This window comes from Pezoporus wallicus, unplaced genomic scaffold (genome assembly GCF_028554395.1).
Source record: "Pezoporus wallicus isolate ANWC-B61680 ecotype Strahan unplaced genomic scaffold, APGP_CSIRO_Pwel_v1 contig_4710, whole genome shotgun sequence".
In the NCBI taxonomy this organism is placed as follows: Eukaryota; Metazoa; Chordata; class Aves; order Psittaciformes; family Psittacidae; genus Pezoporus; species Pezoporus wallicus.
In genome coordinates this window covers 1,335,640-1,349,293 of record NW_026640647.1, presented here as the reverse complement: position 1 = coordinate 1,349,293, position 13,654 = coordinate 1,335,640, and the positions used below count along the sequence as shown (strand labels likewise).

Genomic DNA, 13,654 nt, shown 5'->3' with positions numbered 1-13,654 from the left:
AGGAAGCTTGAAAATTTGCAGAATAGACCACTAAGCCTTTATAAACTATTAAATAAGTCTGCTATACATTACCTGTGAAGACCAACTTATGGTGGTAGAATTTTTATGATTAACGGCAACTGCAATCATTTCAATGTTTAAATTAAGGATATGGTTGCTAACTGAGATTGAGAACACGCAAGCAGATTAGAAAATATTGAGGTAGAACAGATTACTTTTATCATTTGAGTTTTAGGTAAAGCAAAATCATAGCTGATCACCAAACTTTCTCAGCCACATCAAACCGCCCCTCACACCAACTGCAGTTATCAATCAAAGATCGCAAAACTTGCATAGCTCTAAAGAAGACAGTTAAAATTTGGCATGCAGCAAAATCAGCACTGCAAACAAGTCATACTTACTGCATTCTGTTGCAAAAAGAAATTACATACACTGCAGTCAGTACTTATACTTCCATAACAACACAAAATATATCTATTAGCATTTATTTAGTGTACCACGTCTTTTCATCAGAATCATGTTTGTACATCACTGAAAGTACTACAAAAATGTTATGTATTACTTCTTGTAGATGAGTGTATCTTTCGGTACTACCCAAAGATTATCAAATAAATCAAGGGACTGAGGCAGATCACAGTGCGACACAGAACAGCATTCTTGCACTGTCACATCTCTAAACCACCATGTGTCTTGTTTTGTCTCGAAAAGCCATATATATATGTATATATATGATCTCTGGCAGACAAATATCAGTAAAGGTTGAGGAGAATGGGGAAGGAAAGAGAGAGTACTGAAGGAAGGATGAGTAAAAGTTTATTTGATACATTCAGATAAGGCCATCACTTTAGATATATTGAGTTTGAAGAAAGAGGACCCCAATTGACACATCACCTTGACAAAGAGGAAGGGTAAAACACACTCTGCATCCTCCTGCCAGGTGCATGCCACCCAACACAGAAAGATTGTTTCTCCGAAAGAACATGTTATTTTGATTACAAGCACTACAGGACTTTTCACTCACATATTATACACAGTATTCATCTTCAAAAGAGGATGGAAACTGAACTGCAAATCCAGCTAAACTATGTTAACTAAAAGGTCATTATATTAAAGTAATTGCTAGATACCTTCCTGATTTGCGATTTATCTGTGATATTTATGGCTCGCCAAAGAAAAGCAAACCAAAATCCATAGACTTCTTCAGAAAACACCCACTTTAATCTATGAAATTCTATTCGATATTGCCAAGCCACTGAAAATTGCTGTTCCAGGAAAAGAGTCATTGAAGAGCAGTAGCAATTTTGTTCTTTATGTATGATACAGAGCAAAAGGCTAACAGTTAACTTACAGCAACCAAACTGAGGAAAAATGTTTGGAAATCCTCAACACACTTAACTTTGAACACACAAGAAGACATTTGGTAAATTAAATACACTTCAGAAAGAGGCATTTCCTTTTACAGGTTTTAAGAAACACTGTATGAAAAAAATGATTAGAGAGTTTATCTTAGGGCAAATCTGAGTAAGGCAACAGAGCCTGTGAATTTATTCTCTCTTAATGTATATCTGTAATTTTTAATTATGTGAAAGCTTCACAAAGCATAGACCTATTTTCGCAAATGAATTGTCCCCCAGTTTTTTAATGAAGGCTCCTTGAAATTACTATGATAGAACTACAAGGGATCAAAAGGACTTCTGACATTGTTTTTTAGAAGCCAATAAAGAATGGTTATTATCAGTGATAACACATCACTAAACCCATTCAGGAGAAATGAACTGGTAGGATCCAGCCACCAGAGGCTGTGCTTGCTCCTTATGCTGACGATTTGCATTAAGAAACAGAAAGGGTTTTAACCAACATAGAAAGACCCACAATTTCAGGGAGAGTTAATAAATTCAAATATTCTTAGGAAATTTTAGGGAAAAAAATAAATAAATAAATTTAAGAGCAGCATTTCTCAAAGTGTCAGCTTCTCTTCCAGGCTGTAATTCTGCTACTTTAATGTTGAGAGCATCACTTCAATCCATGCATTCTGATAGCAGCATTTCAAACTATCCCTTTGAAATCACTGCAGAATACAAAAGGTAACCTTTGGGGAAGAAAAGCACCACTCAGTCTCTCAAATTAAATTAGAAGTGCTGGGAAACATAATGTCACCTGAGATAAGCTTAAAGTCATGTCAAATTTATAGACACAAAGAAACCAAACACCCTCAGCTAATCCCCTCAACCTTTTATAACGTGCAACAATACATTTAGACAAGTAGAAAAATTCACTGACAAAAATCAAAGCCTACTTCACCATGTTTTTCACTTCACAGATAATGGTGTCTTGCTCATACAACTTTATTCTTTATCAACCTTCAAACTACCAGGCAACAGGGTGGCGTTTCATAAATAGCAAGTTTGTGAGCTCTAAAAAGTTCTGCTTCAGGTAAAAATATAGTCTCATATACAGAAGCAGATCACAATGCTGTACTTGCTCAGGTTGTTCAGAGTCAACCATGAAAGATGAAAAGTTCTTCTCTTGAACCACTGCTCTTATATAAGTTACAAATAGGTACTTGAAAGTCGAAGGAAAATATTTCTTTTTCCTTAATATTTTACCTAATTTCTTCACAGGAAGTTTCTAGTCATGCATATCGTGGAATCATCTGAAAAAACATGTATAGATGTTCCTGACATTAAAAACTGTTATACCAGTAAAATACTGAAAATATTGTCTCCATATGTTGATGATGAATGTAATTTCTTTCACTAGATTTAGAACACAAAATTTCTAATCCAGGATATTTTCATATGAAAACCAGCTACCTCCTATCCTTCTCTCCCCACAGAGAATTCAAATTCACCCATGAGTACCAAGATTCCAGCAATTTCCAGAGACACTGAGGCAGCTAAGATAATACCTACTTAAAACTGAAAACTGGGTACTTTTCCATACTAGTAGGAGGTAGGAATAAATTCTTATCTTCCCCCCTTGCCTCATAAAACCCTAGTTTAAATATTCAATTTTCTTATGTCTTCTCCACTGTCTTCCCCAAATCAAACATGTAGTATTGTCCAAATGTACACTCAGGTGTATCATCAGTATAAAACCTATACAAGGTATTTCCTAATATTTCCTCTTCCTTCATAATCTTTCATGATTCCAGTTCTTATTCAAAAACCTACATATTGCTCAGTCTACAACCACCAACAAAATGGTGTTGGGCAACACCTTTTCAAGTAGCTTATATGAACACATTCAACAAAATAATAATATATGAGAAACATTTAAAGGAAAAACATAATTTAAAACAAAATCTAAACACTTCAAGTGACGAGACTGTGGAATGAACAGAACCAATGTTATTAAAATGAACTTTTTGATCAATATGGAGGGGAGAAAGCATACAGAGATTGATGGTTTTGCTCTAACAAATATAGCCCCAGAAAGTAACTTATTTCAGCATCCATGCAGCTCCAGGACTTGGAATTCTCTGACCTTCTCCTGACATAGGCAGGTGATCCCCAGTAGTTCTGTCAGCCCCCTAGACTGCTACTGAGAGTAGTAGCGAAAAAGCCAGATGGCAAAAGGAATGATGATAGAAGACCAACATACTTACTTCACTGAGATGAATGGTGGAATAAATGGTGAAACCAACCAGCAAATTTAATTTCTATCCAACTGTGGTGTCTGGGGATAGGGATTTTTACGTATGACCACAGAAGCATATGAGTTTATGAGGTGAAACTAAGAAATACAAATGCTAGAAAATGAAAAACCAGCAAGAAGGAGAAAGTGCATTTAAACAAAATGAAAAAAGACACATTTTTATCTTAGAAAAAACAAGCTACATGTTTCTCATGTACTCAGTTCTAACTTTTTTTTCTAGTTTTCGCAAAGTCAGTGAAGATATGTTAACAATATTCATCCCGTGTTTCTGTTTATATATACAAACATTTGAGGAATCAAACGTAACTGAAATATATCTCATGTGAAACAGAACAATGTCTGCACTTTTGTGTAAATATCTCTATAGGCAAAGAACCAGGGAAGCATATCATTTAACTATAAATATTCCACATACATGTAATCAGACTATGTTTAAGTATGTCTAAAGGAAGCAAGGAAGATGTATGCTGAAGCTTCAGGGCTTATCCATTTTCCATACTTGTGTAGCAAACCAGCTTCAGTTCTTATTGGCACTGGTAGAGAACCAGGCACTCCGAAATCCATCTTGCTCTCAGCTGTGGTGTCCGGACATGCATGTTTAAACCAAATTTGGAGTTAAAAGGGGAAGCAACTATAGTGAGTCCAGTGCGCAAAATGTATGTGTGATCCATGGGGAAACCCAGGTACAATCATTTCAACAAACTCAACCTGATAAATTACAGTCCTGGAACAACAGAAATTACAAGTAGGCAAGAGCCACTACCTAATCATACCCATTCCTCTACTAAGACAGAACAGATGCTATAGGGCAAAACATTATTTTCACAACCTGAAGCAGAGCATTTGTGTCTATTGCTCCAGCGTTTCAAACATTTCCTCTGTTAAAAACAGCCAGCCAATGGGATTTACTTCATAAACCTGTGTTTTGTGAAATAATCCTCTCTAAATACTTAAATTATAACGTGTGTAATTAAATGGTGATTAACTTCTTGGGATTTAGCTCTGCTTCTAAGCATTCTAGCACTTAAGGAAATGATCACCTTAACTGTATTTTGAAATCTCCACAGCACCTAGGGGTCCATCCAAGGGTCCTTCTCTGTAAAGCCCCCCTCCTTCATAACACTTCCTAGCAGAGGTAGTTGATCAATTAGAGATCAAAAATACAGCTCTCTTTCATACTACATGGGCTTTGCCCTGTGCGATTAGATGGATTAGAGGGCCAGGTACACACATTTTAGTACTGCCCCTTGCCAGTATATAATATGCGGATAGGCATCAGAAAAGGGCTAAACAATTTCAAAGAGTAAATCTGTTGTAAGATAGAGTGTCTAGAAAAGGAGGCTGGAAATTATGGTCTGGATATTAAGACAACTAGGAAAATAACCGATAACCCATGGCTCAGAGCCAAAGTCAAGACATGAAGAGAGGGTCTCCAGAGCCTAAAAGAATGAAAAAAACCCAAAAGCGCCAATTTTCTCCATATGCCACTTTTTTCCTCTTTAATAAGTCTTCTTAGCAAATAACTAGAACCTTCTCCATTAAAATCATCCTCGGGGTGTGGGAAGGGAAGTCTCTGAGCCAGCAGCAATCCCTTGGAGCTTAGAGCATGCTCTGCAGCTGTGATTTCCTTCATATAATGAACAGGATAAAAAAAGGCAAAGCAACTATTTAGCAACCGGACCAAGCTGCTGTATAGGTTTATAGTAAAAGTGGAAACATCTCCCCAATTTTTTAAGATGCCTTAAACATCTCAGAAAGTAATTTTCAATGTTTACCCCTTCCTTACTTGGTTACCTTCTTCTTAAAACAGAAAATTACCACAACTATGAACATGTTAATATAATGAAATTTCATTCTTCATATTTCTAACAGATTCCCTCAATAAACATATTGGAATTTTGTCAATGTTCAGATGACAGTTTAGGTAGTGCACGCAACATTACCAAGCTTCTTCCTATCACCACAAGGGACTTTTACACAGAAGAAATAAGCTAGCTGCCATAAAATGTAAAGTACTACCAAAGTGCTTCACAGACTGTGAGGAACAGACCCTGTTTTCCTGCTGGGCGTCTTGTTTGGATCTTTTTGTTGGTGGTATTTTTATTTACTATTGGAGTTTATGCAGCATGTGGATGCTGCCATGTCTTTGACTGTTCTTGTGTACATGGAGCAAAAGGAGTTGGTCAGACACTGGCCCCAGAAACAAGGTATTGACATCACCTCAGGTCAGCCCTCAGCAGATGTCTGAAGACCAAGTGGAAACAAACCCTTTCTTTCTGCAGCCTTTATTTTTGCAGGTCTATGCCCAGCACATCCCCGTTTCTCATCAGGCTAAAACATGTGGAACAAACTGCTCTGCCAAGGGATTGTGCAAAAAGCATTCACACTCTCAAACTGTCTTCTCAGGGCCTGTCAAATTTCAAGAATAAGCCTTGTTTGGCAGCCTCAACTTTCATAAAACTGCACTCCAAATCATTAGCTTTGTCATATGGACCAGCTACATAAGTGACACCTGAAATCTCAGAATAAAGCATTTAAGCCAAATAGCACAGACACATTTTTATCTCTAAAGGCTTGGCAGGATGAAATATTCACACTTTCTGCATGACATTCATTTTTATACATCCTCACCCACATCTACATAGTAAATGTACACAACAGAAAATTAAATGCCCAAACTGAACAGATTCTCTTCTCATCTCTGTGGAAACCTGCCAAGCCCCCAGTCATCTGCCTTCCTCAGCCTTCTTTCTTTTTCATAAACCCCACCCCTTCCACATTTTGCAGAGATGTGGAAAACACTTCTGCCCCAAAATATAGAAACAAACATGGAATAATGCAGGAGCACTCCTAAACCTACCCCAAGAAGTCTACAGTCGAGCTGGTCCTGAAATTCCCCGTGCCACCACCAACCATCATCCCTGCCCATCTCAAATGACTAGACTAGACTGCAGACTGACTACATATAGCAGCTACTCAAGAATGTGGATAAACATAATTGTGGAGCAATTAGCATCAGGCTTCAATCTATTGCTCAAGCTCCAGCAACGTCACAGAGCCAACCCGGCCCTGCAGCCTGCATTTTCACACTAATCCTGGTCTCTAAATCCTTGCCCGTAGACAACTCACACAGACACTCAGAATTTCAGCATTTTGCTTTCAAAACGCTCAGTCCCTGCACACAGCTTATCACAAAGGGCACAGCAGGATTCAAAAATAAACACAGCTTTGCAGCACCTATTTTGTGGATTGTTTAGCCAAGCTTGCTGTTGACATCTGCCAAACCCACAGAGGCTGAGGATTATCAATAGATTTAAATTCCCTAATCTGAATTTTTGGACAGCCACATCCTTAAATCTGTTTTCTTGGATAGTTTTTGGGTTTGCCCTTGATAAAATACTAACAGAAATCAAATCCCAAAGAGTATATGCCAGCATTATCAATACTTCAGTAACTTTCCATTGTTAAGTTTCAAGAAAGCTCCGGTTACTTTGTAAATTAACAATCTTAAATTACAGAAAAATGTTGAAATTACAATGGACAGCAAATAAACTTTCAAAAACTGATTAAAAAAAAAATCTCATTTATATAAGCTTCTATTTGCATTACTGAATGCAAACTGAATTAGAACAAGAGTGCTATTGTCATCAGAAGGTGAAGTGTTGGATCTTTCAGAATGGGAAATCTGGATCTCTTTACTCTTCTTACAGGAGGAATTGTATGATGAGCTAAGGAGTCATCCTGAAGAAATACTGAAGAAAGCCCAAGAAATACTCTCTGCCCTGAATTAGGAATCAAAACAAGTCCCTCAAAAATCTGTAGCAAACTAATGTTTTTGCAGTGGAAGCAGACTATAATATATTACAATAACTTTCAAGTGAGAATCTCGGGACAAAACAGGTAAATTAGAATATCATTGGTTTATTCTTATTTGTGGCTGTCCATCAGATATTCTTTATCATCTTTATTAAATTAGAATATCATCAGTTTATTCTTACCCTGATGGGCAAGTGCAGCACTAAAGGAAAAATATAATAGAATAAACACATATCTTGCTACTTACTTCAATGGCATTAAGCTTCATGTGTAAATACTTTGCGTGTACATAAAAAACTTCCTACTACCCCTTCTGTAGTGTGTAGTAGGATTTCTGTCTCCAAGGTACAAGAACATTCTAGGTAAAGCACATGCAGTAATGATAAACCTATCTGCTTCCTTAGTACAAACATGATTAAAGTAGACTTTTTTACCTTCAGCCTATCAAATACATTTTTGACAAAAAACATTCTTTGTAGAAATGATGTTAGTTCTAACCTTCAGAACAGACACGGAAGTCAGTATCTGACTTAAGAATTAGGTTCAGAAGGGAGCCACACATTTTTAGTCAAAGGTGTTCAGTAATTTGCAATTAGATGGATATAGTTACTGCCATTAGCTATACCTCAGCTAACATTTCAAATGTTTAGCCATCATGTTTACAAACATACCACAGAGTAAACGGCTCCAGTTACCACTATACTTTTTGCGCTGTACATCCTAAGACATTATTGAATTTTCCTTGAGTTACAGTATTGTACACTGTTAAAATTTACTTTGCTTATTGTTTTAATATAATTAATTTTAAACACTATATTTTCCATGAAGTAGTTACTTAAATTCTCAACAATAATTGTTTTTGTAAGCATTTTCTGAAGATCTTTAATAATTTTTGTGAGATTCATTTGTTACAAAACTTGACATAAAAATATGTGGTAAGCATCCTCTTCTCTTGCTTGACCTTACTCCATGACATTCATTCAAGCAACTGTTCATCACAGAATTGTTTTTCTCAATTTAAGGATTATGACATTACATCATTTTTTGTTCAAACTAGAGCTGCATAGAAAATTAATTGTTTTGCCTCAAAATAATATCTCTGCTTTTGATTTAATTGAAAATAAGTCAACGGTTTCTGATTATAAAATGAACCTGTCTGGAAACACAAGGATAACTAAGTGGGTAGTATAGGAAATACAGCTGATTCAGGATTTGCTACTGGACAATTTGTCTATCATCTATCCTTTGAATTACAGTACTGCTATGCAGTCCCAATACTAATACTGTAGGAGTGACCTCTAGAAACCTAAACCAATCAAGATTCTTTTTCAAACACGCTTAAATTAAAACATGGTATAGTACGAGTCATGTATGCTTCTGGCATACTACTTGACTCCCATTTTCAATGTTCATATATAACTCCATTATTTCCGTGTTGCTGAACCAAGCTGCTTGGCCAGCACTCTTGCCTCATGAGCACCTCTTCTACAAATGTATTGATGAATTTGATCCTCGAATCACGAGGCAAAACTTTCCCATCTTTCCCAGCAGAAAAAAACATGCAAGTTAGAACTGAAGAGTGAACAGCACTACCTGCATTATTTTAAAGCTTTTGAGTTTGTACAAATTAGGGAAGCTGCATTGTAATTCAGTATGAAAGTGAAGAGAGCCTTGTTCTTTCATTTTTCTCCTGCAGAACTACATCTCCTGTACTCACCTACTTACTCATGACCTTCTAAGATGTTGAACTCCAACAAAATAAGAAAATTACATACGAGAGACAGCCTTGTCTCTAGAACACCACCCCACAAACACAATTACCCATTTGGCTTGTGTGTTAGTGCAAGCTTCTGTCTCCCACCTCAGCCTACATATTTATGCTTCATCAAACATAAAAGAAAGAGCTAGTGAAAACAAAGAGTCCTGCCCGAAGATGTCAGCAGTACCAGTCCAGTGTCCAGCTTTCTAAAGGTATGCCAAGGACCAGCTCCAAAGAGATCTGGCACTGAGATCTCCATTCAGACACCTGACCACTTGCAATGTATTTTCATAAATACCTTCTTCTGTTTAATGCAAACAATACAACCTAGCTTAATAAACCCTTGAAGCAAGTAACAGCTTTGTTTTTCCTTTTCATGGAAGTATTTTGATTTGCACATACTTTGATGTCATGCTTCTGAAATAAAACTTACAGCACCCTCCCATGTACAATTACTCTTTTTATAGATTATTCCCATCTTCCACATAGTTTAAACATACTCCCTGGATTTTCAAAGAGGGATGTAGGGAAGTGGGTAAGGATTCTGTGTTTTCGGCTGATTTTTATCCTCAGTTGAGTTTCTAGTTTAAACACTATACAGATTCCAACCAAGATACATAAATCTCTTAGAAAACCCTGTCAGAATAAGATTTATGAAAACACTCTCTCCCTAGCGTTCCCTAACCTAATTAAAAACTCCTCGTTGATTTTTGTTTCAAAATAGCACCAGTCTAAAAATACTATCATAAACAAACAGCAGTGAGCCACAGATCGTCAGTTAGGAATTGGTACAGAATACTTAACAAAGGGAATCGAGATAAAAAGGAATATAATTCAATCTTTGATTTTGACAGGGAAAAAAATGTATCGTTGTTGTGTTTTTTAAAGAATACAAAGCTTGTTCAAAGACATCCACAAAATGCCTCAAGGCAGAAATTGCACTACAGTCTCTCTTACGCTCAGAATGTATATCACTGTATTTAGTTTACCCATCATAAGTATTTGTTTACCTATGGTGTAAAAACACAAGTTTGGCTTTCAGAACTTTCTGTTTCAATTACCAGACATGCTAAGACATCTCTCTTTGGCTTACTTTTCTAAGTCAGGAATGACACACTTGATTCAAACTTACATGTATTCTGATTCATGATCTATGCTATTAAACTTTAATAACAGCTCTCACATTAAATGTTTACCATTATAAAGGTCTTACCTCAAAAATTTCAAAGCCATAGATGTCCAGCACCCCCATTACCTTCTTTCTCACTTTTGTTTGTGCCTTAAAAAGATAGTAATTAAACATTGAGTCAGTCATCTGTACATTTCATACTTGGGAATCAAGAAAACTAATGCATCTCATGAGTAGGCTGTCAAAGTCTGTAAACTAAAATGTTAAGTATGGCTTCCCAAAATACACATGGCATGAATTATTTTATTAGCTTAAAAACAGAGCAGACAGCAATTTGTTGAGCTGTGATACAGTTATTCACCTGTACCATGTCTAACAGTGTACAACTAGGAAAAATGAAATTGGCAAATAGAATTCTACCAACCACTTTAAAGGGTTTCTATTGATTTTTTTACAGGCACAAAACAATGATACCTTAATGCTTTCATTGATTCTGGTAACAAGCCAAGAGAACAGTCGACTGTATAGATTCTTAGCCAGAGCATCACGGGCATAGTAAGCCTAAACAGAAGAAAGAAGAAAAATGTTATAAATGCTGGGCTATTCCCAACATTTTTGTTACTGACATATCTTAAAGGTGCTATGAACCTTTAAGTGGAATGGCTCAGGAAGCAGTGCCTCTGCCCAGTCAGGCAATGAAGCCAGTCCAGGGGTGTCAGGACACTTTGGCAGTGTTGGTAGCCTGGTGATGTACCCCTCTGCCTTCCTGGCCACGGGCTGGCCGCTGTGGAACAGCAGCCACAATGAGGGCACTTCAGCTCCCTTTCTGCTCACCCGGATATACTCTAAAGACTCACATCCCCCATCCTAACCCTAGGCAAAGGGAGCTGAGCAGCTGCAGATAGGGAAACAACATTCCTGCTAGTCTGAGCTGATGAGACACAGGTGGCAATCACACAGCATTACAGAAAGATAAGTCGACGCTGGCAGCAGCAGTTTTTCAGCAACCCCGGGGCATTCAACTCACATGAAATTACACCAGTTGCTCTAAATGAAAACAGTCTGCCACAACACTTTCAACATGCCTTTGTGCAGAACCGTTTCATCTTTTCATTCTCTGCAACCCTTTCCTATTCTGCATCTTTTTGAGGTAACCCACAAGCAAAACATCCACCTGAACATTTAGAAACTGCTGAAGAAAAAACACACTTATGTTGATTATACGTTCTATTCAGAACACCCTATTAGTTGTAGCTTTTATTTGGGCAGTCATGGTTTAGTCGTGTAGAATAAATTGCCATTTTAAACAATTCTTTCCTTTTAATTCAGGTGTTCTTTTTACCTGAGCCACATTCAGTGTTGTTGAAACTTTCTCTTGCTTGGCTTCAACCGTCCGGAAGCTGAAAGCTCTTTCCAATACAGACTGGTCTATACCCGTCAACTCGCAGATTTCCTTGAGTTCTAACATGAAAAAGCAGAGTGTAAATATAATGAATCCTTTTGTATCATTGCTTTTCCTTCCACAAAACTATTGGCTCTTAAGTAGTTCAGTATTTTCCCAAATCAGGTTCTCTTCAAGAGAAACAACCACCCCTTAACTCTTCCTGCCAGCTACACAGTTGCCAAGCAAAGCTTCTTAAAAATATGCACATCACGAGAAAACAGAGTTATTAGTTTTGAAAGCACTTTCTATCTGGTTATTTTTGTGAAGGTAAATACCTGATTTTCTGTCAGTAACTGCTTTTCATGAAGAAAAACTTCCAAATGAAAATAAATGAACTTTCAAAAGGTATCAACTGCAAAAAACATGATGAAATGAATCTGATGTTACAGGCAGAGATGCCCTACTATAAAAAAAAAAAGGCCTTCACTGCAGAATAACCAAGCCCTTGCAGAAATGCATAGCACCATCTAACATTTCAGAAGAAAGTGTTAAGAAAGTGGAGAAAAAAAGAAACTAATCATTTGTGGAATTTCAAACAGGACAACTGACATTGCACAGAATTCAACTCATATTTGCCTGCGGGTGAGTTCTGGAAACAATCTAATTTAATTCATCTGTAAGGATATAGTATGTCTACAGAAATTACAAAAATTAGTAATGACTTCAGCCAAATTAGTGTTTTTCCTGCCATTACTAATCTCATCTTACCGTTTTTATCTTTGATTTTACTCTCATCTAGTCCATTCACACGAGATTCAGGCTTAAATTCAATATTTCCCAATTTCAGAACGGCTGCCACCACTTCAAAAACAGACTGTGTTTCATGATCCATAAAGCCAACTATCTGCATTGCATTCTGGAAATGGGACAGATAAAACTATGAGATAAAAGAATCTACACACACACACATATATATAAAAAGGTTGAATAACAATGGATGTGAATGTCAATCCAGTCCTTTTCTAGTATTCCTCCAGTTTATGTGTTTCTAAAATGCAGTACTTCTTTTTTTAAAGCCACTTAATTAAGTTTGTAACCCAACCCAGTTTTCCACAGTCAAATGACCAGATTGACAGAAGATACTGTCCTCTTGGTTCACTCTGTCGCTCTAAAAGCCAGTAATTTTCAGAATCTAAATTTGCATAGACTGGGTAACAGGATCCTGTATTCTCCTTATCCGTGAGTACAATCAAGCAAAAAGCACCACAGTAAATCATCTTGAGAACCATCCCAGCCTGCTTTCCTTTTGACTTGGTCAGCATCACTGGGTTTGCGAAGATCAGTCGCTGCCATCATAAGCAGCTACACAATGCAACTTTTTCTATGGGCTCACCAAGGGGCCTGGGCTGCTTTTTAATTCTCCTTCCTTTTTTATTTTTGGTCTTTTTTTGTATTTCCACTAGAAACTTGGTTCTTTGCATTTTCTAGTTGTACCTAAGCTTCCCTGTACAAATATGCTATACTCTTGCATGAAAGGTGCTAGCACTCATAGAAGATGGCCCTCTCAGCCCAGCCCAACTGGCCAGACCTAGAGAACAAGAACTCTTGTTCTTATTCATGTTGAGCCCTTTGGGGCTTACACCCAACCCCTGTTTCTTCTTACCCTAACAGTTCTGAAGTTTGCAGCATCATCCACTCCATTCACTTTGGCAGAATCAAGGCCCAGGTAGTTGTATCTGCTGAAGTCCCGCTCCAGTTTAAGTTTGCCTAATAATTCAAATAAAAATATCATTAGTAACAGCATGTTTGTTGTTAGCTCCTTTATCCCTGAATTAGTATTGTTAAGACCTGTTGTTACTAGTAGGTTTAAGTTTTCTTCAAGGATCTTTATTATAAACCTTCTTAATAA

The 13,654-nt window shown here is 37.1% G+C and overlaps 1 protein-coding gene across 3 annotated transcripts in view; it reads right to left on the bottom strand.

Annotated features, from left to right (window-relative positions):
* The window catches only part of MYO1B (myosin IB), a 113,249-nt gene that overhangs the window by 29,573 nt on the left and 70,022 nt on the right, over positions 1-13,654 (bottom strand). For all 3 annotated transcript variants that reach the window (XM_057419749.1, XM_057419750.1, XM_057419751.1), the window contains exons 9-13: positions 13,409-13,512; positions 12,514-12,661; positions 11,704-11,822; positions 10,836-10,922; positions 10,446-10,511 (exon numbers count right to left, since the gene is read on the bottom strand). In XM_057419749.1, the coding sequence (XP_057275732.1) occupies positions 10,446-10,511; positions 10,836-10,922; positions 11,704-11,822; positions 12,514-12,661; positions 13,409-13,512 (524 nt within the window). The remainder of the gene's footprint in view (positions 1-10,445; positions 10,512-10,835; positions 10,923-11,703; positions 11,823-12,513; positions 12,662-13,408; positions 13,513-13,654) is intronic.